Source organism: Gekko japonicus, unplaced genomic scaffold (genome assembly GCF_001447785.1).
Source record: "Gekko japonicus isolate JY-2015 unplaced genomic scaffold, Gekko_japonicus_V1.1 scaffold643, whole genome shotgun sequence".
NCBI classification, from domain to species: Eukaryota; Metazoa; Chordata; class Lepidosauria; order Squamata; family Gekkonidae; genus Gekko; species Gekko japonicus.
In genome coordinates this window covers 193,853-221,747 of record NW_015164201.1, presented here as the reverse complement: position 1 = coordinate 221,747, position 27,895 = coordinate 193,853, and the positions used below count along the sequence as shown (strand labels likewise).

Genomic DNA, 27,895 nt, shown 5'->3' with positions numbered 1-27,895 from the left:
GCTTGGATCCTCTGGGAGATTTCCCCAAACAGAAGACATTTTTGTGCCAGCAGGACTTCCCCTCCAGCACTGCTACAGCCCAACACGATCCCTAAAATGCTGCTCCTGAAGGGGCCAATGGGCCGACACCCCCCCAACCCCCCCTCTCCAACAGCATGGGAGGAGAAGTTGAAAGTCTGAAGCAGGAGAGGGTAACAGGTGAAAATTCTGTGCCGTTTCCATTAGTGGAAATTTACTGCAGGATCCATGTGTGAACTACTCAACCAAATGAACCGTTTGGTTTTCTTTTTTTCACACCCATATACTCAACAGAACAATTTTAAAATTGCCTGCTAACAGTTATATAATTTCCATGTTCCCATTGCTTCACAGTGAATTTCAGCAAAGGTTCTGTTTTTTGTAAATATGCAGCTGCCTCCCGCATACCTAGGCGGTGTCATCTGCCATTGCATCAGCATGTAAAACCTGACTTATTAAAATAACACCCGCCAGCTAGAAATCCATCTACCGTCATTGTTTATAAATATATCTATCTGGCTTTTCCTAGGTGGCCATACTAAGGGATTTTTCTCTTCTGCAATTAGTTCCCCCGTTTGGGCAAATCAAGTTTGCCTTGTTTTTTGCTTAAGGGACAGAGAATCAGCTCCGCCTGGGACCCTGCCCTGGTAGACAAGAGCTTTCACAGACAACTTCGCTTTTGCCTCCATTTGCTTTTCTGGAGAAACCATCCTTCCCCTCTCACTCTCCCCGCACGGGACGTATAACCCCCATGTTCTAGCTGCATGCAACCAAAACAATCAATGGCACCAAACTTCACTTTGGTCCTGTTTTGCTGAAGCAAGTGCAGCTGTGTGGCTTTTGTTTTTAAAACACCAAACACGTTTGAAACGCTGACAGCGTGAGAACTCCCACGGCTGTACTTGGTCCCTGCTGAGCCAGCTGTCAAGCCTTGGCCGCCATCCCTTTCGTGTGAGCTTCGCTCTCCAGGTGTACAGGGAAGGCATCTGCTCCTCTGCACTCGCCCTCTGTCCCTTCACCCTCTGCTCAGCACAGCCCCTGCTCCGCCTGAGCACACACCTGCCACCGCTGTCTTTCCAGCCCTCAGCCTCAAGGCATTTGCATTTCGGACAGGTCCTGCAAGCCACAAGGCTGGCCCTGCAGGTGGTGGTTCTGTGGCTGCGGGTGGTGGAAATAGCCCATAGTGGCATTCTGCTGTGGCAGATGAGAGGGCTGGAATATGTGCTGGTTTTGGCCTGCCTGGACTGGCTCAGTAGCACCTTGCATCTGCAGAAGAACAGAGAGGTCAGTTTCAGAGGTGGACATAAGCAGCCCTCCCACATATCTGCACCATTCCTGACCCCCCCCCTCCCTGTGTTGACTCCTAGAATAGAAGACAGTCTCGAAGAATGAAAGAACCACCTTGCTGGCTCAGACCATGGGTCCATCTAGTTCTGCAAACACTGGTGGCCACATCTTCTGAGAAGCTCATAAGCAGACCACAACCCTTTCCCCCCTCTTCCAGCATCTGGCCTTCAGAGGCATACTGCCTCACATCTGGGTGCCCTGCTTAATAGCCATTTACAGACCTCACCCTCACGAGTGCATGCCATCCTTCATACCCGAATTAGCTGATTTCACATCTTCCCAACCTGTATTACAAACTGCATTACCTGAAGATAGAGGTGATGTTGTTGAACTTGCTGTGGCTGCCACTGGTGGAGGGTGCCAGGGGGATGGCTCTGCTGTGCAGTGATGTTGGTGTGTGGAATCATCACTGAGGGGGTAAACACGGGGGTGGGGGCAGAGGCGCGAACGGCAGTGCAGGTGATTGGCTGCATCTGGATGGCAGGAGGCAGGCCCTGCTGCTCTTGAGGAAACCTGCAAGGCAGGAAAGGAATAATCATGTCAAGGTTTTAAAACCTTACAAGAAACACTTCATTAGTGAGTGACTACAACATACCGGCATGGGCTACACACACACACACACAGCAGCTTGGAACGAGGAAGCAAAGTATCACGTCCTAAGGCCAAAGCTAGCAAGGAGGTCTGACAAGCTGGAGTCACGTGACAAAGAGCAGCACCTTACAGCTGAGAGCTTTGCCCTGACTGGTCACGACTTCCATGTGTGAATGAACCATCACAGAATACTGGTGAAACTTTCACAAGCCCTTGGAACCACCCTTTCCACACTGAAGTTCCAGTTTCTGTTGAAAGTGAACTTTAAAAAACAACAACCAGATTTCTAGTCCAAGTTTTTCTGAAGATATGCTGAAAGTGGGAAATCTCAGAAGCCAGAAGGATACCGTAATGAAATGTTCAGCCACTCGGAGACATAAATTCAGTGCCTTGACCCAACCACAACTACCAAAACTAGAATATAGCAAAAACAAAAACAAAAAAACAACAGCATACTCTACGCAAAATAGGGGGGAAATATACAAATTTGGTGATTTACATGATCTCGAAATTGCAGAATTTGGATCAGCTGGTTGCAGAATTTTTTTTTTAATGGAATGCACAAGGCCCAGGCTATGTTTATATCACAAGCATGACAGGCAAAGCAACATGTTGTCTACTGGTGGGCAACTGAGCCGTTTGAAGTTTCTGGGTGATTATAGTAGACCAATCTGGAAGTCACCAGCGCATGAACAATGGCAGCTGGGTCTCTGCCTTCCAGCTGTGCAGCACAGCTGGTGAACTAGCTGAAGCACAGATAAAATAAGACATTCTGGGCTACAGCTGCCACCTGAGTATACTGGCAATGGTGGGTCCATGTGTGCCCCCAAACAATGAGGTAAATAAAAGGGAGCACAGGCGCTGGCAAATAAAATGCAAGTCAGTGATCAGACAGGCAAAGAGGGACTATGAGGACCAGATAGCAAAAAACATAAAGACCAACAATAATAATTTCTTCAGATATGTTAGTAGCAGAAAACCAGCCAGGAAGGCAGTGGGGCCCTTGGATGTCCAAGGGGTAAAAGGATTACTAAAGGATGATGGTGAAATGGCACAGAAGCTGGATGCATTTTTTGCCTCTGTCTCCACTGCAGAAGATGGGAAGTGCTTCCCCACTCCAGAACCGCTGATTTCGGGAGGGGTGTTGAAAGACCTGAGTCAGATTGAGGTGATGAGACAGGAGGTCCTATGACTGATGGACGAATTAAAACCTGTTAAATCACCAGGCATACAGATGGCATACATCAAAAAATTCTGAAAGAACTCAAATGTGAACTTGTGGACCTCCTGACAAAAATATACAATCTATCACTATAATCTGCCTCCATTCACAGGGACTGGAAGGTACCTCATGTAACCCCCATCTTTTAAAAAGGTTCCAGAGGAGCACTGGGAAATTACAGGTTCAATGTCAATACCAGGTAAGATGTTGGAATCCATTATTAAAGATGGAATTAGTAGGCACATTGATGAACAAAAGCTATTGAGGAAAAATCAGCATGGATTCTGCAAGGGAAGATCATGAATCACTAACTTTTTAGAGTTCTTTGAAGAGGGGAACAAACCTGTGTACAAGGGTGACTCAGTAGATGTTGTTTACCTAGACTTTCAAAAAGCTTTTAATAAACGCTCCCAAGTAAATTCAGCAGTCACAGGATAAGAGGACAAGTCCTCTTGTGGATTAAAAACGGGTTAATTAACAGGAAACAGAGTGAGTATAAATGGGCAGTTTTTACAGTGGAAGGCGGTAAGCAATAGGATACCACAGGACTCAGTCCTTGGTCCATTAATTATTTGGAGGTGGGAGTAAGCAGTGAAATGGCCAGATTTGCAGATGACACTGAGTTGTTCAGGGTGTAGAGAACCAGGGAGGACTGTGAGGCGCTCCAGAGAGATCTGCGGACGCTGGGCGAGTGGACATCAATGTGGTAAATGAGGTTCAACATGGGCAAGTGCAAAATAATCCACATTGGAGCCAAAACTCCTAACTATAAATATATGTTGATGGGGTCTGAACTGGCAGTAACTGACCAGGAGAGAACTCACTGAAGATGTCAACTCAGTGTGCAAGTGCAATAAAAAAAGGCAAATGCTATGCTGGAGATTATTAGGAAGGGGACTGAAAACAAATCAGCCAGTATCCTAATGCCCCTGTATGAATCTATGGTGCAGCCTCATTTGGAATACTGTGTACAGTTCTGGGAGCCATACCTCAAAAAAAATATTATAGCATTGGAAAAGGTGCAGAAAAGGGCAACTAAAATGATTAAGGGGATGGAACACCTTCCCTATGAAGAAAAGTTAAAGAGGTTAGGGCTCTTTAGCTTGGAAAAACGATGATTGAGGGCTAATATGATATTTACAAAATTATGCATGGGATAGAGAAGGGGGGGTACTTTTCTCTCTCACAATACAAGAACTCGTGGGCACTCAGTGAAATTAATGAGCAGTAGGCTTAGAACAGTGGGAGGGCGTCTGGAGTTCTGGCCCTGATGGTGGTCCTCCTGATGGCACCTGGGTTTTGGCCAATGTGTGACACAGAGTGTTGGACTGGATGGGCCATTGGCCTGATCCAACATGGCTTTTCTTATGTTCTTAACCTGCTCCACACCTAGTAGGATGCATTTGGTTTCGCAGGTCCCAAGCAATGTAACAGGCTTGTCCTAAGAAGAACACAGTTTTGTCTTCTGTGTGGAGATTGACCCAAATTAAGCTCCTGCAGGAAACCCCAAGGAACACAGTTTAAATAACTGCAGAGGCTTACTTGGCTTGTTGTCTGCCAGCAGTGCCTTGTGAAGACTGGCTGTTCCCACTAGTGCTGGACATCAAGGGCTGCACAGGCTGATCTAGCAACATCCTGTTGGAAAAGTGACAAGCCACCACAATGCAGTGAGAACCAGGGAACTCAAAGAGCCAGCACAATGCTTGCTCCTCCATGTGAATGTGTTCAAAAAAATCTTAGCAGGGGAAGTCAATGTTAGGTCAATGTAGGCAGGCTAACAAAGGGGTGTGAAGGAAGCAATGCATTTCTCCCTGCGTTGGTTTTGGCTTCTTTAGTCCAGTATCCCTTTGGGGCAACTAGAAACCTGGTTTGCACCCAGTGTTACCTAATCCAATTAAGTCTGCAACATCACCAAGTGTTCCAATTTAAGATTCCACAAGCTGCAGGCTTGAGACCTCTCCATCATGTCAGGAAACAATCCCCTGCTCCCCTTTTCCATGTTTGAATATACAATCCAATTAAGATTTCTCTGGAGAACTCAAAAACTTTCTGACCGGTTTGGTGCTGTTTTGCTGGGTCCTAATAACAGGAACCACTCAACTATCACTTGGGGGAATTCTTCTATGGACTCACAGAGCAACAGTCTCGGTCCCTAAAGCAAAAACGGGAGTGGCCTCCCACATTTTGCAGAACTGCTATGGTGCAAGGTAACTGAAGGAGGATAACATTCCTAACATTCCTCCTTGTACCTGCCATATTTCCATTTCTCCATTCCTCCAGGTAGAGTGGGTGGCTCTCTTCTCCTGTGCATTCTCACAAACTCTTGAGGCCAAAAGTAACTGGCCTCTTCCCCATGGCTAAGTGCAGATTTATGTCTTAAACTACGGTCCTCGGCTTGCCTCCTACTAGCTATTTCCTCACTTCAGTTAGTCCACCAGAGCAGAGCTACGTGCTTTCTCTGTAGTAGCTCCTACTCTACAGAACGGTGAGCAGGTGAAGCTGTTGTTCTCTAGAAGTTTTTAGGAGGCATTGCAAAGTCACTTTATTCACTAGTGCCTGGCTACAGACATGGTAGTGGTGGTGGAAGAGAGATGTTAACTGGGATTAGTTCTACTTTTTGTTTGTTTAAAATTTGGATTTGTAAACTGCCTTGAGCAATGAAGGAAAAGCGGGGTATAAGTACTTTAATTTAGAAACAGATAAGTAGTCTGTACCGTAGACTCCGATCTTGGCTGTAGTCAGGCTGCTGCTGCCTCTCAGTCATTTCGGCTGGCATCGGAGCAGACACAGTGATAGGGTGCGTCTGGGAGAACACCATGGGATTATTGTAGAGGGGCATTGAAATGCTCATCTGCATTGGCAAGCATGCCTGCTGGATCTGGTTTCCTCTCAGAACACGCTTTTGCTGCTGCTGCTGCGACTGTACCTGATACATAAACGCAAAAGCCTTCATTAGAACGGAGCTATATAGATTTTTTTTTAAAGCATCAATTCATCTGGTACCATGTTTAAAAAAAAACCCCAAACCTGGGATGACGTGACACAAGGTTCCCTGAGGAATTGCCGTGGCGAGGGCAAGGGCGTGCCACAGTACTGCTTGGTTCCCGTAAGGCCTTGCTGCTGAGACTTCTTGGAGGTCGTCCCATGCCTGCCCCCTGTTGCTGCTGCTTGTTGCTGAGAAGGCCTCCGTGGGTTCTGGGGTTGCTGCACATTGTTGAAGACCACTGGCATCGGCTGTTGCATCAGCATCTGTCCAAACAGTAGGGGGAAAGGGTGGAGAAGTAAAAGACAGCAGTGAGCATGTGGACTTTGGGGACATCCCCAAATGCCTGATATTAAGCAGGAGAGAAAGAGATCTCTTTGAAAATGGACATGTACCAAAAGCATGGCAGCAAAAGTCCATAATAAAACATCTCTTACCACAGCAGGAAGGGGTGCTGTAAACATGGGGTTTCTGCATGTTATTCTAGTAACTTGCTGGATCAGTACTCAACATGACCACTAGATGGCACCCACCCTTTGGATATATTACCATCCACGCTTCCCCCTTTGCGAAGGGTGAACATTTCACAAGAGAAGTCCTACTTTAGAATAACAGTTGTGCATTTTTTAAGTTTCAAAACTGTCCAGAAACAAAGCATAAAATAGCTTTGTTAGTATGAAAGATTTCTGTCTCTCTGCTAGCCAAGAAATAAATAGCCAGAAAAGAACCTCTGTGCTCTCTAAAATTTAATCCAAGTTCAGCGGACAGCCATCTAGCGGAGCAGGGGGGGTCCTACTTCAGTCAGCTGCAGGGCCCTGTTCCCCCTGAACAGGGATCAAGTAACATAAGGGCACTGAATGAATAGGCTTAGGTATACCCCACTGGATAGGATCATTTGCAAACAGCTGCATCATGTTGAATACTGATTTCAGAAAACTCACACAATCCTAGCAGCCTGCACCTGTACCTTCCACACAATGAAATGTCACTATACACAAGTTCACCTAACTACTAGCAGGACACGGCACCATCTTTCTGTAGTTCAGTACATTTTGCATGGCACACACAAGTTTGGAAACAGGCACCCACCTCTTTGCCTATAGGGAGTACAAATCATGTCCAAGTATACAGGTAAAGAAGCTTTTATAAAAAGCTGGGTCCCTGTCCCTTTTAGGTTACTACTGGCTGATGTGGAGATGTGCAGGCAGACTGACTTGGAAAAAACTGGCCGGCTTGTAACTGTTTATCTGCAAGGCTGAAAATAAGGGCTGGCCAAACAATATCTCATGTATGGAATTCCAGATGTTTCATAGCAACCACGGGGAGGGTGGGTTGAAGGGGGGCAATCTGGATTGGGGCTGCAGCATTAGGGAATGTTATGGCTGAACATTTTCTTCCCCACCTCCCAGCCATTTGTTGCAGTCAAAAACAGTCACCACGAGTTGCTTTTAGCCTCAGTAGGGACAAAAAACAAACAATATGGGTATATGTTCTTTTCCAGGGTTTATAGCAGTCCTGGGGCAGGGATTTTCAATCAGGTAAGTAACACGGGGAGGAGACTTAATCCCTTCCTTTCCCAGTGCCACACCCTTGATTCAGAGAATGTCCTGTCGAGATGTCTGCAGCCCCAGTTAGCTGACACAGTGAGTTTGGGCTCACAAACGCTTATATACAGCAAAATTTTGTTGGTCTTTAAGGTTTCTGAACTCTGATTTTGTTCAGCCCCGACTCCGAACATCTGCCCCCATGGCTGCTTTCGCGGGGGGGCCGGACTGAACATCTGGAGATCAAATCCAAGCACTCTGGTATGTTCCTAAATGCAATGGGAAGTATTTTGATTTAAAGACGGCAGTTTAGGGGAAGTCCTGTCAAAATACCTGCAGGTTGGAGTCTTGCACCAGCAGAAGCTGTTCTTTGATGACATGCAGCTCCTCTTGCTGCGTCTTGATGTCAGCTTGCAGGATGCGGGTCCTCTCTTCCAGCTGCTCTTTCAGCTGATGCATCATCCCAATCTGGGCTGGGAAGTGATACACGGGCTACGGATACAGAATGGAAGGAAGGGGTCACCCAACGGTACCTTTTGCAAACAGTGATTACTAAAAGCTACATGTCTGAAAGAAAACTTTTCCCCCTTTTATTTTATTTACTTTCTTTTTTACTGTCTTTCTTGCTGACACTTAGAGATTACAAAATTTTTTAAAAACCAAAATTAATGCGACAATGCAGTAAATCTAGATTACAAAGATACAACAAAAACAGGATAAATCTGGCACTAGATGGCACATGGTGGATTCATGTACAAAGACTAACTGGGGTGGTGAAAGTGCGGGCTAACGGCTGCTTCATGTATTGTATCTAATAAAAGGTTCCTTATTGCCCAGGATTTTAACTGAGAGTTTTGACCGATGAGATTACATATATTAAACATAATTCATAAAACATAAAAATGTGTGTACATATACATATAAAACAATACAAACACAAAAAGAACCCCAATAGTTTTAAACAGTTCTCTCCAATTCTCTCAACCCTTACAGATTCATGAAGTTAGCTCACTGTATTTTAATACTTTATCATCATTAGCTGTCTCGTTGAAGCAGTAAGGATCAACATAGCTGGTTGTAAGTTCAGAAATAAAGAACTTGACTTGAAGAGCCTCCCGCTAATTAAAGAAGTTATAAACGCATCTAGTGCAAGACATCCAAGTTTCTCTCATAATTACATGAGGCCTCAGGACTTCAGTGGGTATTTGTCTCAAGAGACATTCAGCTGTCATTACATTTTCCCCCTCTCCCTTCAGAACAGTGATTACTTCTAAGCTGTACACTTCACATCTGTTGTGCTGGGCGCTTCCCGGCCCCTGCCTCAGATCACTGACTGCCAGCCGAGGAGGTGGGGAAACGCCCACGGGTATCACCTATGGCCGTCTCTCCCTCTCTCTGCTTGCCACACAGGCACGTGTAGAGCTGACTGTGTACCACGGGGGGACTTACCATAACCGCTTGCTGCGAGGGAACCGTGGGCTGCGCCATGTGACGCTGCGTGAGATGCTCAGCGGGCGTTTGAGGGGTTATTATACCCTGTGAAAGAAAAACAGTGGGGTCATAATGCATTCAGCACAAGCATGAATATCTCTTTGTAATAACGTTCCCAGAAGACTGTGCCTCCACGACCTAGTTTACACAGTACCTGTGTTTGAGACGTATCAGATGGTGGTTTCAAATGACTCCGTGCTCCTCATACAGAAATATACATCTCTTCATATAGAACACTAGCAAGTCAGGGAAAACAGCTGAAACCAGGGCAATATTTTCACAGGCATCTGCCCTTTTAAAGATACTTTATTTAGCTCTGAAAACTCCCCAAGCCTACCAGCACTTCAAGACCATCTAGCTTCATGCGTCCTGTTTTATAAATAGTCCTGCCGACAGCTTTACCAGCCTCTGCTCCTGTGCAGTTTGATTTGCAGGTAACAGGCGGCAGATAAATGCTCTGTTCCTCACTATGAAACGCTTCACGTGCCAATTTCAGCAGATCAAACTACTTGCTAAAGGCACAGAAGCAGCGCTGGCCATCCCATGTCTCTCCTATCAGCTGACAACCCAATTTACGTGTATTTATTCCTTTTAAGCATGCATCAACTGCCTGTCTACCCAGCAAAGCACTAAAGGCAGCTGACTATCAGGCTGAGGTCACAGGATTCTCCTCCAGTTCGCTGTTCAACTGACCACCAGACTGCATCAAATTTTAAGACAATGCAGCAGTTTTCAGCAGTCCTGACGCCGTTACGCAGAAGGAGAAAGAACAAGGCTCAAACTATGCAGGTGGAGAGCTAGTCCACTGGAGAGGGAAGGCCTGCTCTTGGTATTGTAGTTGTTATTCATCTTTATATCATTGTATCACCTGGATATAAACACCATGACAGAGACAGACAGCATTTGTTCTTATTCACGGAATTCGGGGTGTAACCTGAGACCAAAGGCAACATTAAGCACAGGGATGCTGCCAAGAAAAGGCCTTAAAATCATGGCCTGAAACAGCTCTTTTTCTCCATCCACCTCTTCTTTATTTTGTAACATCCACCCTGATGAAGAGTTCTGGAGAACTTGAAAACTTGCACACTGTTTTGTGTCATTTTGGTTGGTCCTAATGGATTGTGGTTTACTTTTTGGATCTGGATATAAACAACACCTCCCTCTGCTTCAATTCCAGAGGGATTCCCCCTCTTTGAGTCAGACTCCTTCTCTCCGAGATACACCCTGGGGAAGACGTGGCAGCCACTGACCTGTGTGCTGCTGCTTGAGGCCAGCCTGAGAGGTGCCTTGTCCGACATGGGCAGTGACTGCCTGGTAGGGGTGCTGGCATCGGTATGCCGTATGGATGACGTGGCTGCAAAAGAGAAGTGTCCTTTAAGGCGGTGCTCACATTATCACAAAAATACTTTCCCATTTCATACCCAATCCTGAGCTGGAGGAGATCACAGCCAGATTCAAGCCCAGCAGCACCTTAAAAGGCCATTCAGATTTCCAGGGCATAAGCTTTCGAGAGTCAAAGCCCCCTTCTTTACCAGACACCTGACCAAGGGAGCCCTGACTCTCAAAAGCTCATGCCCTGGAAATCTTGCTGGTCTCTCAGGTGCTGCTGGGCTTGAATCTGGCTGTTCTTCTGCAGACCAACATCGCTGCCTGAAACCATCTTCTTGAGATACAGCAGTTCCTTCCAGACCACATGAAACCATATCTGGTGAGACTATTCCTTAATCATAGTTCACAGCACCAGGCTGTTGGGTGACTTAATATGCTTGGTGCCGTGCTTAGGAACGCGGACTCTAAGCTGGGAGAACCAGGTTTCATTCCCCACTCCTCCACATGCAGCTGTTACTGTGACCTTGGGTCAGTCATCAGTTCTTTCAGAGCTGTTCCCTCAAGGGCAGTTCTCGGGAGAGCTCTCTCAGCCCCACCTACCTCACAGGGACAGGGGAAGGGAAAGGAGATTGTAAGCCACTCTGAGACTCCTTCAGATAGTGAAGGGCGGGATATAAATCCAACCTCTTCTTCTTCTCTTCATAGCCACCAAGAGCCTTTCCAGCACAAGCTGCCCTTCCACCCACAGGAACTTTTTAGGAAGTTAATTTAAAGGTGTGTGTGGGGGGGATTGAACATAAGTAGTGCAAGGCTCCTCACACTCCTAAGTGGTGCTGAATCAAAGCTAGCGTCTGTTAAGCTAAGAACTGCCTCAGTCAGGAATCCTCATTAAAGTGCAACACTGACACAAAGTGTGCAGAAGAGGCTTTTAGGAGTGCAGCATGAGAACAGCACCTTACCCAGATGAGACCGATGGTCCATTTAGCCCAGCACCCAGTTTCTAACAGTGGTCAGCAATGTGACTGAGAAAAATTCATCTCCTGAGACCTGGTATTCAGAGAGATAATGCCTCAGGAGACAGACACTCTATTTAGCTGATAGCTGTTTATAGTCCCCCTTTTTAAAATCCAGGTAGGCAGTACACAGCAAAAGAATCAATCATGGCAGCTAAAAGCCACCAGCAGTAGCATAGAGCATCCAGTGACTACATGAAGCTGCCTTATTCCAATCAGATCACTTTTACTGGCAACATCGACTCTCACTGGCAGCAGCTCTCCTGAGCCTCAGGCCAAGAAATGTCTTTCCCATCACCTGTTATCCAAGATCCTTTAAATAAAAGATGCCAGAGGCTGAACCTTGGACCACCCGCATGTAAAGCAGATGCTCAACCTTGAGCCACAGCCCCTCCTCCTATGGGCAATAAATCTTGCACGGAAGACAGGTAAAATGAGGCTCTTGGGTTCACACCGATGTGATCCATCAACTGGCTTAGAATTGCCCCCCCTTGGTGCTATACAGTGGCCAACAGTTCAAAGTGACACCCACATGCAGAATCAGAGAGTGCTGTGTGCGAGGATCGGCGGGAACTATGAGATGACACGGACACCCTCTCCCGACTGGGTTCTTGGCTGGTTACACATGGCCGGATATCGATGAAACTTTCTTGACTCTGAAAAAGAGGTAAAGCCAGGAATGAATGTTAGCAGCAGAAGCAAAAGTATCTGGATTCTTCAGATCCAGAAGGCAGGTGACATTATAGGATCAGGATACAAGACTCATTAATTCCTTCCAGAGGGGTTGCTGTGAGAATAAAACAAAACCAAGAAGTGTTGCACCTTAAAGGCGAACCATAAATCTGTTCAGATGCTGCAAGACTTGTTTTGACTTCTATGTGTTTAAAATGTGACTACTTCAAATTAAGTTTATAGAAGTTTCTCCTGTCAACTCCCATAAAGGGAATGATGAAAGCTGTTTTTCCTTTGCAGGTACAGTTCCATCATTTGTGTATCATCAGAACAAGTACAGTGGACACAATCCAGAAAATGGTTGCCTTTTAAATTCAAGTGTTTGACAGAATTTAACCAAGCTTGCCCTTTCCCTTATTGCACCCATTTACACTTTTGTTTTATTAAGTTAATACATTGCCATGTAATAAAGTTTCCAAGGCTGCTCATAACCCAAATACAAATAATCCAAAAACATAATCCACATAATCCAACAATAACAGCATACACAGTAGGAGTAAACTATTTGATCAATTACAAATAATTCAGCCAAACATCTGATGGAAAAGAACAGCCTTCACGCACTACCAAAATGCTATCAGTGAAGGGGCTGGCTCAATATCATAAGTTGTGGAAGGAGGGGCGTACCTCATAAGGTTGGTACAACCACTAAAAAGATACCCTACTTATGGACAAGTTAATGTCATTATCTACATGAGGTGGTATCCTGAACAGGAACTCATCTACTAGTCAGTGGTGTAACCCATCCAGTATCCTGGTGTCTGTGCAGAGAATGAGAACTCCAGCACCAGAAGTTCTAGTTTCTACCGTGTAATTACAGCAGCTGCCAAAAAGCAGAGGGTGAGGATATAGCCAAGCTGTGACCTAGTTGAGCCATGAACTTGGGACTTCCCTCTGAGAGCCAGTTTGGTACAGTGGTTACGCGTGCGGACTGTGATCTGGGAGAACCGGGTTTGATTCCCTACTCCTCCACTTGCACCTGCTGATGTGACCTTGGGTCTGTCACAAGCTCTGGCACAGCTGTTCCTGAAAGAGCAGTTTGTGTCAGAGTTCTCTCAGCCCCACCCACCTCACAGGGAGTCTGTTGTGGGGAGGGGAAGGGAAAGGAGTTTGTAAGCTGCTCTGAGACTCCAAGTGAAGGGCGGGGTATAAATCCAATCTCTTCTTCTTCTTCTACATCTCCATTTGTTGCTAAATACATGATCTATACCAACCAATCCAACCCCATTAGGTTTTATGCATTGGAGTTTTAATGTCACAAAGTTGGTGGGAAGGAATATGATCACACTGGTAAAGAACACCTAAGCTAGCTCTCGTCTCAATCCATGGTTTTGCGATAGTATAGGAAGAGCAGACCTCAAGTGGCATGATGAGAACCAGAGACAAATGCATTAAGTAGAAGCAGTCGGTTGGACCTGCCCCATTGTTACTAAGGTTCAATGGAAAGCCCATCACCAATCACCATCAAGGGCATTTGACAAGACACAACATTGTTGCCTGTGTGACCTTTTGCTCCCTCTACCCATCCCTGCTTGCCAGCAACAGATCTGTACATATAAATAGAAACACGCCTTTATAATTAGCTCCCTTTTGCCCAATGTCTTCCAACAAGTCACAGTCCATTGGCTTTCAATAGTTAATGCAAAATGAATGAATGACCAAATGAGGCAGACTGAGTAGAAAGAAGGACAACCTTGTGCCTCAAATACAAAAAGGAAGAGGAGCAGGAGAGCAAAAAAAGAAAAAGAAAATCTTACTGGGGATAATGTTTGTCAGCTGTATTAGCCTTTTAAAAAGCAACCCGCATCACGCAATAGTAGACAGATGGACAAAGGGTGATGATGTAGAGCCAAATCCAGATTCATTCAATGCAGCAATTAATGGCTACATACAATGTGCTTAAATTAGGTGGTCCAGGCACCCGTCGCCCTGCTCCGGATGTCATCAGAACTTGGAGGCTAAGCAGGTTTGGCCCTGGGTGGGAGACCACCAAAGAAGTCCAGAGTTGCTACATAGAAGCAGGCAATGGCATTATCTCCTCTGCCCATTTCTTCCCTTGACAACCCTGTGGGGTTGCCCTTGTCAGCTGTGAATTGCTGGCACTTTCCATTGCCAGGCAGTAGTTGCTGAATCTGTCTTGGGGATGTTTTGTACTGCCATCCCCATTGAAAAAAACCCAAACCTATTAAATGTGATACCTGCAAGTAAGACATACAACCTGGAGGAAAAAAATGGGTGGTCACATAAGATTTTGTGCGGCGACAAATCAGAAGACCTCAGTTCAACTCTCACCTTTGCCATGAGTGCACTAGATGGTCTGAGACCCGTCACGCCGCTTTTTCAGTGTCAGCTCCCCACCCCCACTCACATTTATAATTTTGTTGTTGTTCAGTCGCACAGTCGAGTCCGACTCTTCGCGACCCCATGGATCATCTCCCGCCAGGCCCTCCTGTCTTCCGCCGTCCTCTGAAGTTGGCTCAATTTCATGTTCGTTGCATCTATGACACTGTCTAACCATCTCATCCTTTGCCGTCTCTGTCTTCTTTGAGACTTTTGTTGGCAGGGTGATGTCTCTACTTTTTATCATGCTGTTTAGGTTCGCCATCGCTTTCCTCCCAAGGAGCAGGCGTCTTTTAATTTCATGGCTGCAGTCACAGTCTGCGGTGATCTGGGATCCCAGGAACGTGAAGTCTGTCACTACTTCCACAGCTTCCCCTTCTATTTGCCAAGGAGTGATGGGGCCGGATGCCATGATCTTAGTTTTTTTGATGTTGAGCTTCAAGCCCACTTTTGCGCTCTCCTCTTTTACTCTGAGCAAGAGGCTCTTTAGATCCTTTTCACTTTCAGCCATTAGAGTGGTATCATCTGCATATCTGAGGTTGTTGATCTTTTCCCCAGCAATCTTAATTCCCGCTTGTGATTCATCCAGGCCAGCATTTCGCATGATGTACTCTGCATATATATTAAATAAGCAAGGTGACAGTATACATCCTTGTCGTACTCCTTTTCCTATGCTGAACCAATCAGTTGTTCCGTATCCGGTTCTAACTGTCGCTTCTTGGCCCTTATACAGGTTTCTCAAGAGACATGTGAGGTGGTCTGGTACTCCCATCTCTTTAAGGACCTGCCATAGTTTGTTGTGATCCACACAGTCAAAGGCTTTAGCATAGTCAATGAAGCAGAAGTAGATATTTTTCTGGTACTCTCTTGCTTTCTCCATAATCCAGCGAATGTTGGCAATATGATCTCTCGTTCCTCTACCTCTTCGAAACCCAGCTTGTACTTCTGGTAGTTCTCTATCCACGTACTGTTGAAGCCTAGCTTGTAGGATCTTGAGCATGACCTTGCTAGCGTGTGATATGAGTGCAATTGTGCGATAGTTTGAACATTCCTTGGCATTGCCCTTCTTTGGGATTGGAATGTATACTGATCTTTTCCAATCCTGTGGCCACTGTTGCGTTTTCCAAATTTGCTGGCAAATGGAGTGCAGAACTTTAACAGCATCATCTTCTAAGACTTTGAATAGCTCAGCTGGAATACCATCACCTCCACTAGCTTTGTTGTTAGTAATGCTTTCTAAGGCCCATTTAACTTCACATTCCAGGATGTCTGGCTCAAGGTCAGTGATTATACCGTCGTGTTTGTCAAGGACATTGAGGTCTTTCTTGTATAGTTCTTCTGTGTATTCTTGCCATCTTTTCCTAATCTCTTCTGCTTCTGTTAGGTCCCTACCGTTTTTGTCCTTTATCATGGCCAGCTTTGCATGGAACGCTCCCTTGATTTCTCCAATTTTCTTGAAGAGATCTCTAGTCCTTCCCATTCTATTGTTTTCTTCTATTACTTTGCACTGTTCATTCAGGAAGGCCTCCTTATCTCTCCTTGCTGTTCTCTGGAAATCTGCGTTCAGTTGGGTAAATCTTTCCTTTTCGCCTTTGCCTTTCGCTTTCCTTCTTTCCTCTGCTATTTGTAAAGCCTCATCAGAAAGCCACTTTGCTTTCTTACATTTCTTTTTCTTTGGGATGGTGGTGATTGCTGCCTCCTGTACGATGTCACGAACCTCTGTCCATAGTTCTTCAGGCACTCTATCTATCAAATCCAGACCCTTGAATCTATTCTTCACCTCTACTGTATATTCATCAGGGATGTGATCTAGGTCAAACCTGAATGGCCTCATGGTTTTCCCGATTTTCTTCAGTTTAAGTCTGAATTTTGCAATGAGTAGCTCATGATCTGAACCACAGTCAGCTCCAGGTCTTGTTTTTACTGACTGGATAGAGCTTCTCCATCTTTGACTGCAAATTATATAGTCAATCTGATTTCGGTGTTGCCCATCTGGTGATGTCCATGTGTAGAGTCGCCTCTTAGGTTGTTGGAAAAGGGTGTTCGCTATGACCAGTGTGTTCTCTTGACAAAACTCTGTTAACCTTTGCCCTGCTTCATTTTGCTTTCCAAGGCCAAACTTGTCTGTTATTCCGGTTACCTTTTGACTTCCTACTTTAGCATTCCAGTCCCCTATGATGATGAGGACATCATTTTTTGGTGTTAGTTCTAGGAGGTGTTGTAGGTCTTCATAGAACCGGTCCACTTCAGCCTCTTCTGCATCAGTGGTTGGGGCATAGACTCGGATTACTGTGATGTTGAATGGCTTGCCTTGGAATCGGACAGAAATCATTCTGTCATTTTTGAGGTTGTATCCCAGTACTGACTTTTGCACTCTCTTGTTGACTATAAAGGCCACACCATTTTTTCTACGAGATTCCTGGCCACAGTAGTATATATAATGGTCTTCTGAGTTAAATTCGCCCATTCCTGTCCACTTTAGTTCACTGATTCCTAGGATATCATTTTTAATACAAGAATAATAAAGGCCTAAATACACTTTTTACTGTGTACAGGTCCAACCAGGGCCCTGTCTAGCAACATGCCCTGGGAGTTTTCTGTTGAAACTCAGATTCTCAGGTGCAAGGTACAGTCTACTTGGGATTGGGACAATAGTGTTTGGGGGAAGGGGACTTAAGCCTCTCCCCCCCCCCCATTTTCCCAACCTGAAGCAATCTTGGGGAGCTATTATAGGCTCACTGAGGAAACATGTAGTGCATGTAAGTTTTCCCAGAAGAGAATATAGCAGGCTGTTTCAGGAGAAACGGTGCGGGAGAAGGCTAAAGCCCCTTCTCTCCATGCATCATAGTCCCAATTAAGCTCAGGCCCCCACATACCTAAGAATTTGAGTTTCATCTGGGAACTCCCACATCACATCTGCTTAACCAGCACTGGGGTGGATGTGTTGTTGTAAGGGATACCAACAATATACGGGATCTGAACATCTGAAATTGCTATTATGAGCAATGGGGGTGGAATTAGTGCCTGATTATTGTAAAAAAAAAAACCCAAAAAAACCACCCCTAGTTAAGCACAATGGCCCTGTGACTGGGCCAGTGTACAGTACAAATTCTGTGGGCTCACTCATGCATCAGAGCACTGCTGATATAAAAGTGACCAGTCCCAAAAGATATATCCTTATGAGTCTGAGAACATGGACTTAAGGCCAGTTTGCTCACTAAATATGTGAACCTGCTGAAAAGCATTGCACTTTATTTTTATTATCTCATTTTATTTACATTATTTATAGTCCCCTTTTTTCCAAGGGACCCAAGGTGGATTACACAGAGTGCAGACTTATCCTCACAACAAACACCTTGTGAGGTCGTTTAGACTAAGAGACGGGGGTGTGCTCAATCCATGGCAGAGTGAGGGTTGGCACCTAGTTGTCCCAGGCCCTAATCTGACACTCTAGGCACTCTGCTATGCCAGCACTCAAGTTAGTGGTACTCGACTCCGTCATGTGATGGTTCTTTTCAGACAGCTCAGTTCCATGTGAATGGGGTTGGGGGAGGAGAATTATTATTGGAATCCACACCTGAGATCATAAATAAATATGATTAAGTAATTACATAAGAAATTTTAGAAGTGCTGTGCAAACCCCAACAGCCAGACTCTATGTAATTGCTTTTAAATGCTAGGAAAGGTCCAGAAGATTAAGAGATACCCAATTCAAAGAGGCTACAGAAAGCTCTGTTTGTTGTTTCCCTAGCATCTTGTTATTAAAACACTGGCCAAGGTTTATTTTTAAAATGTTAACTGAGTTGACCCTATTAATTGGGCAGGCATGATGATGTCAAATTGATTATTTTAAAAGACAATGGAAAGTGTCGTTGTGGTTACAGTCCTTCCCTCCCTCTGGATAGCACTGTGCCCAGTTTTTCAAGCACATCAGTAATCTGCAGGAAAACAAACAAACCAAACCAATAAATCATTTCTTGGTTTCTAATTCTTGTCTGGCCAAAACTGGTGAGTCAGCAGAAAAGCACCACTGATGTCGTGGTTTGATATGCTGCCAGCTCTTTCACTGGCCCCTGGTCGTTTCTTTGCACATGTGGGCAGTAATGATATGCACAAACTGCTATGAGTTGGCTGATTTGGTTACTGCAAATGTGTGGTTGGGACCAAAAATGTCAATAGCTTTTAAATGACTGTCTCTGGCCTCCTGAATGTGCCATTTGCATAAAGCAGTTTGGGTTTGAGTGCTGGCAGGTCAGATGGAAGAAACAGCCTCTTTGATGATCTGAAGGGTGGGGGGGAGACTGACTCTCACACAAATGCAATGGGAGAAATTCCATTAACAGAGCCAGCATTTCTTTTTTCTCCAAACAAAGTACATGTGGACCTGATCTGGATCAGAGCTGTGGTGCATGGGGGGGAGGAAGTTTAAGACTTCGCTATCCTCCTGCACCATTTCCTCCTATATCAAATGGCTCCAGAGAGCTATTTTCCCCACTAGGGAACACCTGGGTCCCCCAATGGGAAACAGCAGCCCCCTGAGGCCCTTTTAATATAGGGAAAACTCTTAATTCACACCAGGCCATCAGGCCACCCTTAGACTCTCATGCAGCAGCCCTCACCCAGATCAAATGTGTTTAAGAGAAAAAGAAATTGTGGGGGCTCCATTCATAAAACTCCCAGTATCACATCCATTCTAGAGCTGGGAGTCCTTGGTTGGTGTCAGTCAGGCCTTGGAGGGACGTAAAAGTTGCTCCCTAGGAATCTGATGCAGACTCTGCTTTCTCATCATTTAATGTTTTGCTTGTACCTTTGTAAATAACAGACGTAAATCTTCCAAACGAAAGCTAAACACTGCACTGTAGAGTCTGGAATTTCTCTGTGTTTAGGACAGTGGAGAGGCATGAAGTAATACTATACGCCATTTCAGGATTCTGGTATGGAAAACTGGCTTAGCGTATAGAATGCCTGAAGTCCAAGGCTTGAAAAGACTCCCCACATAGAGAACTTGGAGATATTCTGTTATAGAAGGACTATTGCTCAGAGAGTGTAAGGCTGTTCCTTGGCCCCATGCACAGTATCTAGGGGAATGAAGGATTTGCTTACAGCGGTTACTACAGCTGTACCATTTTGCCATTACCGTAATGATCAGAACATGTTGTAAGGAGATCTTTTTGGAGTTTTCAAAACATGGTGATAGTCCATAGGGCAAAAAGACAAAGAGAAAAACAATGGTGCGCTGGGAAAATGATATTATTCCAATGTAATCATAACCCCCACACGTTTCACATTTGCTTCCTCAGGGGGATCTGTAAAATATAAAAGCAGCAATGATCCCACTGAATCAGCTTTGAAGTACTGCTGCTTTTGTACGTTACAGATCCCCTTCAAGAAGCTAATGCCAAACATGCCAGGGTTATTATTCATTGTTTTTCCACTGTTTTTCTTTGCTTCTTTGCCCGAATTGGTGCAGCCCTTCTTTTTCTTCTTGAAAGACCATGGAGCACTCAATTAAACTGGTGCAGGGCCAGTTCACACGTGCATGAGCCACGATTTCATTTCTCAGCACTTGGTGGCTGGCACTGAAATGTGAGAGTTGGCTGGGGTGGGGATTATGTTTGAGATGAGGTCCAACAATAGATGTGTTCTTTCTGCAAAGTTTGATCAGCAAAGGCTTCTTTAGAAAAGCGAGTCACCGCTTGATGCTGTTGCCAAAGCTCTGAAGGAGGATTCCCATGGGTGTACTCACACAGAAGATGCTTTTAAAAGTGACATCAGAATATGGTGCAACACCCATCTCTTCTAGAAAAAAGGTATGCAAATTTTGATTTTGAAAACATGTCCTATGCTAATTTGCAATTTCTTTCTCAAACTGATCAAGATACCTACTTACCGAGAATTTAATTTTCATGCATCTTAAAATGTAACCACATTCCTGTCTTGCAAAATTAAAATGAGACATGCTTCTCCCCCTTCATCAAGGACCAGAAGAGATCTGGCAGCATGAACACAGGTGCCACTAACTGTTCCACATTATTATGTGAGACTTCTGAAGACCAGCTTTATAACAATCAAAAAACAATCTCCATCTGAACAGAAGCCCTTGAAATTAAAATCTTTGCAAGCTTAAATAAATACAAAGAAGTAAAAACAAAATTGCACACCCCAAATGTTTGTCACAGCTGCAAATATTTCACGTGCACACAACACACACACACACACTCCTGTTTGCTTATTCCAAACCCCAATACCTTCAAAGATGAAGACGCCAGTTCAATGGATGACTCCTCAAGGCCAAGGTCTCTTCTTCTTTCAGCTCGAACCTCAGCATAACTGAATTCAGAAGCATTGGAAAGGATTAAAAAATAGGTCAGAGTAGTTTAAAAAGGTAAAGGTAAAGGTTTCCCTTGCTCAAAAGCCAGTCAAATCCGACTCTAGGGGGTGGTGCTCATCTCTGTTTCCAAGCCGAAGAGCCAGCACTGTCCGAAGACTTTTTCCATGGTCATGTGGCCAACATGACTAAACACCAAGGCGCACGGAACGCTGTTACCTTCCCACCGAAGCACTCCCTATTTATCTACTTGCAATTTCTTGCTTTTGAACTGCTAGACTGGCAGGAGCTGGGGCCAGAGACGAGAGCTCACTCCATCACGCGGCAGGGGTCTCGAACTGCCAAGCTACCAACCTTCTGGTCTGCAGCTCAGCATCTTAACCTCTGAGCCAGCACAGCAACACATGCCCATTTTTTGTTCACAGTGCATAGAGTATATTCCTTCAGAGCTGCATTTCTGTTGTAGTAACAGTACATTTTGCCAGCAATAAAAATGCTATCTTTTGTTCTGGGAAAAATACCACTATTTCTCCAGAAAGCACATTTATTCTAATTAGAACTAACGTGTGGAATGTGGTTCCAGAAGTGTAGTAGATGCCTTTTGGCTACTGTGTGTGACAAAAGGGACTCCACAAGGCACGTCTTCTGCTCTTGCTCTATGGGAATGGTTTTCAAACTTTCTGCCTTCAAGGAACCCTTTCCACACTGGCTTGTCTGCCTTGGCTTTTGCATGTTGGTTAGTCAACAACATATACACATGGATGCATGAAGCTGCCTACCTGGCTGCAGAATTCCCCCCCCCCCCACCGAAGCTCACCAGGCAGTATCTTTACTGACTTTTTAGGAGCCAACTTTTAAAAAACTCTCTTCATTAAGTTTTTAGCTAATTTTCCACTCTTTTGACATTTTAACACTACTCTCTATGGCCTGCCCACTATTCAGAAATAATTTTTCTATGCTGTAGATATTACTAGTTATTGTTTTTGACTTCTGAGAATTCTATTGTCCAGAATTTTCTGAACTGTTTTTAATCATTTTAAATTAACCATATTGTTTATTGCTTGATTCTTATCATCCATGTTGGGTAAGATTTTGGAGAGGGAGGTTAGAAATATGTTAAATAAATGCCTAAATTAGACCCATGAGTCTGTCTGGCTCAGGGTTGTCTACTCTGATTGGCAATGATTCTCCAGGGTCTTGGATAGAGGAAGACTGCTGTCCAGCTCCTGCTTCCTGAGACGTGAAAGGGGAAGTGCTGTGGCTCAGTGGCAAAGCATCGACTTTGCTTGCAGAAAGTCCCAGGTTGAATCCCTGGCATTTCCAGTGAAAAGGAGCAGGTAGTAGGTGCTGTGAAAGTCCTCTAACTGAGACCCCAAAGATCTGCTGCCATTCCAAGTAGCTAATACTGACCTTGATGGACCACTGATCGGTATAAAGCAGCTGCATGTATGAAAGATTGGACATGCATTCTTTTTTTAACTGAAGACAGCAGGGATTGAACTTGAGACCTTCTGCATGCAAGACTGGTGCTCAGCCAGAGACACAGAGAAGAAGTCTCAAAGCATATTTTCGACCACTAAACTAGGGGGAAGTTTGAGCATTACAACATATGTCCCACAGAGCACAGTCCATTCCTATGGGGCACTCTCCAGGTCTGGCTAGGGCTCACCATCCTGCCACATTGACAGCGTGCAACCTAAAATAAACCCAACACTGTCCTGTGGCTACACACTGCAGGGAAAATCACTAGCGAGAGACAAGGTGCTTTTGTGGACCTTTAGCAGCTTTTACTGATTTTTCTGAGCATCTAAGAAACCAGTGAAGTTGCCTTACACTGAATCAGGCCTTTGGTCTGCTTAGCTCAATGCTGTGACAGGCAGTGGCTCTCCTGGATCTGAAGCAGAAATCAGGTTGCCAACAGGTCTGGAGAAGAAGGTTATTTTCTTTTAGCAGAGGTTTGATGTGTAGAAATGGGCAGCTGAGCCTTTTCATGACATGGAGGTAAATAAAATCCACTTAAACCTCTGTTAAAGGGACAGGACTTTTTTCTTCAGGCATCTGGCAACCCTAGGCAGAAAAAGGGCTTTCCTAACCTGAGATCATTTAATTGAACACATCTGGAATTGAATTAGGGGTGTTCTGTGTGCATTTTACCACTGAGCTAAAGGACCCTAAGGATTTCCAGAGTTCCTGGAAGCACGGTTTGAAAACTGCTGCTCAAAATGGGGGAGGGGGAAGAATAATTTAAATTAAATATTATGTTTCTAACAGATAACACAGTGGCAGCTAAGAAACACCTAAAGCCCTGATTTTTTTTTAAAAAAACCCTTTGTTTAAAATATGTTGCTGTCTGTTTTTTAGTTTTTAGTCTATCCATAAAACCACTGGGAAGGGGGAAAGAAACAGCACATAGTAAGCCTAGCAGCCAGCGCTGCTTCCAGGCTTCTGGTTTGGCTGCCAAAGAAATGAGTAATGAAAACACAGTGACATTCTCTGCCCCCAATTCTCAACCATAACCATTTTATATAATTGAGTGCCTTAGCGAGCCAATACACACAGCCAAATATCTGAACAGACATTGTTATGCTTGAAGGCACAGATGAATAGCTGCTGAAGTCCAGGACATTTTCTTACCTAACTACTGTGTGGGTACAGACAATAAATTCAGGCTTGGAGTTCCACTGATGGTATGTGATGTAATAGTGCGTTTGCAGCCATATCCATTGCTGGCCCTTGGTCAAGAATCTATAGTAGCAAGACTTTCCTTTTCCAAACTGCATCACTGTATAGAAAACAATAGTTTTATTAACACCCACACATTACAGCGTTTGTAATCTTTGATCTGAGGAAATGTTAATACTCTTCCCCCCTCATGTGTGTACAAAAACAGAGAAGCAGTTCCCACACAAGTTAAGAGCCAAAGAGCTCGCTATGTCCTGCACACTGAGGGAATTCTGATGCTTTGACTTAACAGACAACCCCAACACACCTCCTCCTGCCAAACAGATTTTGCTCCCTGAGTTTCAAATGCTGCTTAGGGCTCTGGTATCTGTAAAGGTTGCTAGTTTACAGCTCAGAGATCTGCCCCATCCACATGCATCTCTTTGCAGATACAGCTATCTTAAAGTCAGGAGCATGACAGCAGGCAGAAACCTTATCTGAAAACAAAATCCAACAGAGTGCATCACTGCTAGCTCAAACGTTTGCAAGCTTTTGCACTTCAGTGTATAAAAAAGAGCTACTCAAACATCAGCTAAAATATTCTGAAATGGAGTTAAACTTGCCAGGTTGCAGACTGGAGCTCTGCTCTGTTTCTTTTGGCCTACTCCATCTTGTGACCCACCAATTTGACTTCCAGGCACCAGATGTGTACAGCAAAACACTGGGAACTCAATAAGTTTCCTAGTTTGTTGCCTGTCTAGTAATATCAAAAAAACACCTGGCAAAATACAACATGTAGCTGGTGATCCAAGCTTGACTTGGAGGGTCTCATATTATGCAGTCGACTGATTTAGAACATGTCCTGCTTGCTGTGCAGCAAACCCCAAGTCTGGGTCACTACAGCAAGTAGGAGAAACAGGGATGACAGCCAATGCTCCCTCTAAGCTGTGGAGTCTTGTGAGCAAAAAAATCTACTTTGTGAGCTACTGCCATTAAAGTTGTGAGCAAGCGATTTGGCTACTGCATGAATTAGTTTGCTCTGGAGCTCTCCTTCCTGAGCTAGGACAAAAATGTGTGAGCCAGAAGCTAAAAAACTGTGATCTAGCTCACACTAACTCAGCTTAGAGGGAACACTGATGACAGCACCAGGCATGGAACGGTGGGAGACGCCACAGTCTTGACTGGTAGCTTGAAAGCTACTGATGCAAATCTCCAAGCTGCAACCTGACAACCCTTCATACAGGTGACAAAGACCTATGGGGAATAAAAAAGCACAAATGCAGCAGAAGAACCCCATCAAGCTTCACATCATCTGTAAATAAAGTACATAAGCCCCAAGTCTTGAGCTATCCCTGTAACTTCTCACAGCCTGGAGAAGCAGGGAGCGCATAACAGTATCCAGCTGCTACATGCCGAAAACTCATGTAAAACCTTTATTTAACCACGCCAAGTAATGAAATCACAAACTTTTTATCCCAGTCTATTTACACTAGCTGCCACCCAGGTCCTTTGCTTATACAGCAAACCAGCGACCAGAAATTAAATAGCCAGAACTCTTCCTGGCATGGAGACAGGTAGTGGGGAAAGCTTTGCCCTCTAAATTTTTGGTATGTTTAGCTTCTGTTCAAAGGCTCAAGAGCAGGAAAAATAGTGGCAACTCTTCTCAAAGTACGAGTGGGTGGCCAAATTGCTCTTAGCTGCAGAAATAAGTCAGGGTATGGACAGATCCAAGCAGAGCTAAAAGAGAAACTTGCCAAAACACACACACACACACACACAAGCCCTTGGCAGCAAAGTATGCCACTTTAATCTGGTTAATGAGAACATCCAGCACACTCTGTAACAGGTCATGCAATCCAGACAGTGCCAGAAGAGTTAGGGCCGCCTCTGCCGCTGCGGAGATCAGTTTAATTCCTCTTAGTCCGAGCCAGCAGCAAAAGGCATCAGTTGCCTCATTCTGGTTTTAATGTGTCAATCAAATGCACCCAGGGCTTGATTAGTTGTCTACAGTTACTAGGTCCAAAAGAGACCTTCCCCAGTGTAACCTTAAGCTGATTCTGAAGAATGTACAAAGAAAGGGAGGTGCTCATTGGCTAGCACTATAAGATGGTAATAAGGGACATCTTACCTGAACTGTGTTATCATCACCAGATATTGTTAGAAATCTGAGAGGGATAGGAAATAACCTAGGTCTGCATTCAGATCTTGCTAAACCAGAGTTTTTGCAACAAAGGCTACACTAAACACATCACTGGACATTGCACAATCATTTGCCTCCTGGTGTATCTTGTTTAGGCTGATTCCACATATCCATTGGATATTGATGCTATCAGTTGACTGGATTTCCCCAGTGGAGAACAAGACACCCTTGGTTAGCGAATGATTTCTATAGCACATTGATAGTGCAATATCCAGTGTTATGAGAATACAGGCACATTCTGGTTACTCTACCAAACACGTGCTACAAATTTCAGTTTGCACATTAACCCCAGTTTGTCTGCTTTTTGCTCTTCCTCTCAGCAGGGAGGGCATTTGCCCTGTACTTCTGCTTCTGTGGCTATAAAGTATGCTTCTCAACAAACTGCCAACTATGAATTCAAATGTAGCAACAAACTGCAGCTTGGTGCCAAACTGCTGGAGGTATTCATATCATTATCATAATAATCCTTACAATGTTCCTGTAAGATATCTCAATATTGTTATCCCCATATTGCAGATAAGGAAACTGAGACACATAGCCATGTTCACAAGTTACAGGGAATTCAAGTTCAATACACGTACACTTGACTTTTTAAATAAATGCATTGGGTAACTCACATTCATTGTAACATGTGACCAGAGCTAGTATGACTTGTCTATGGTCACCAAGTGAGTTATTGACTAAGGGGAGATCTTCTGAACTGCTTGGGTTGCAGTTTATTCACTGAAACAGTATGCTATACCACCAACCCCTTTTTGTTTGGCTACGATATACCCTATATAGGAAAGAAACCAGCCATGTTAAAATATACAAAATGATACTTCCACAGAAGCAATGGACAAAGTCACTTACACTGTTCATGGCACCTAGCAAGAATCTCCAGGTCATCAGCATGGTAATAGTCATAACCTGAAGTCCCGAGCACCTCAAAAGGTAAGTAACCTATAATAGGTGGGGCTCTAGAAGCAGAAGCAAAAGCAAAGAGAAATCAATACATACAAAGTTTGGCACAGTGTTATTTTGGGAGCTTTTCAGCAAGTTTTAAAAAACAAGAAAACACTACCATTTCCTTTCACCCAGTGTATTATTATAAAACCTTTTTTATTTGGCCTTGCAAAAAAAATATTTTGAGGAACCAACAAGCCTTGGTCACACAGAAAGCTAACTAAGAGATTGCATAAGAGAATGAACATTAATGTAAAAGTAGCCAAGAGTCTTGAGCCATCTACAAGACTAACCGGGTTATTGTAGCGTAAACTTTCCTGGCCTAGAGGCCACTTCATCAGATGCAGGGGGGCTGCAGTCTGTGAAAGGGTATGCCACCATAAATATGTTCATCTTTCAGATGCCACTAGACTCTTTTTTGTTTCTGCTGCAACAGAATAACAAAACTACCAAGCGACCACTGTTTAATTGTTTTGATTACACATAAAAAGGAGGCTGAATTATGTCCCAGGACACAAACAAATAGGAAGCAGAAGAGTGTGTGATTTTATAAGCCATAACTAGCATCCTAATATGCACTTGTGCCTTTACAGCATTTGTCCGGCAAAGCATTTATCTTGACTTTCTGATGGGGATTACTAGAAACTTTTAGTTCTGGTCAAATATTCCATTAGTTCCATGCAGAGGAGCATGAATGACAACTTTTATGTATTGAGGAAACAGTTAATGCTCCTAAAATTACAGCACTGGCAAGAACAAGCTGGAGGGCATTATTGCATAATATTAAAAAATCCCTCTTGTGCTTCCTTTCTTCCAGCTGGCTCACAATACTTTATGGTGGCAGGCAAGTGTTCTAAAGTGACCTACAAATGGGTTTCGGCAGGAAATTACATAGAAAATGCTCATTAAAAATACGAAGTAATTAAGACCACATAGAAAAGCACATCAACATTGTAGAATACACAAAACGTTAATCTGCTGTTTACCAAAGGGAAAAAGAAATCTGAAAAACACTATGGGATTTATTTTTTTTAAGTTGGGGCCAAATCAGACACAGATGCTGGAAGGTCTGTGACCAGATCACAAATGCCTATTTCCTTTTAGAAGTAGCAGCTGCAGGAGACCCTGACTGAGATCAGGACTGAATGGGG

The 27,895-nt window shown here is 44.3% G+C and overlaps 1 protein-coding gene across 1 annotated transcript in view; it reads right to left on the bottom strand.

Annotated features, from left to right (window-relative positions):
* Window positions 1–859: 859 nt before the first annotated feature.
* PASD1 (PAS domain containing 1) overlaps window positions 860–27,895 on the bottom strand; it is a 68,145-nt gene continuing 41,109 nt past the window's right edge. The window contains exons 10-21 of the mRNA XM_015408384.1: window positions 26,652–26,758; window positions 23,573–23,720; window positions 20,859–20,940; window positions 12,071–12,194; window positions 10,447–10,550; window positions 9,155–9,241; window positions 8,039–8,197; window positions 6,206–6,427; window positions 5,893–6,104; window positions 4,721–4,813; window positions 1,671–1,878; window positions 860–1,284 (exon numbers count right to left, since the gene is read on the bottom strand). Coding sequence (XP_015263870.1) covers window positions 1,108–1,284; window positions 1,671–1,878; window positions 4,721–4,813; window positions 5,893–6,104; window positions 6,206–6,427; window positions 8,039–8,197; window positions 9,155–9,241; window positions 10,447–10,550; window positions 12,071–12,194; window positions 20,859–20,940; window positions 23,573–23,720; window positions 26,652–26,758 — 1,723 coding nt within the window. The 3' untranslated portion in view covers window positions 860–1,107. The remainder of the gene's footprint in view (window positions 1,285–1,670; window positions 1,879–4,720; window positions 4,814–5,892; window positions 6,105–6,205; window positions 6,428–8,038; window positions 8,198–9,154; window positions 9,242–10,446; window positions 10,551–12,070; window positions 12,195–20,858; window positions 20,941–23,572; window positions 23,721–26,651; window positions 26,759–27,895) is intronic.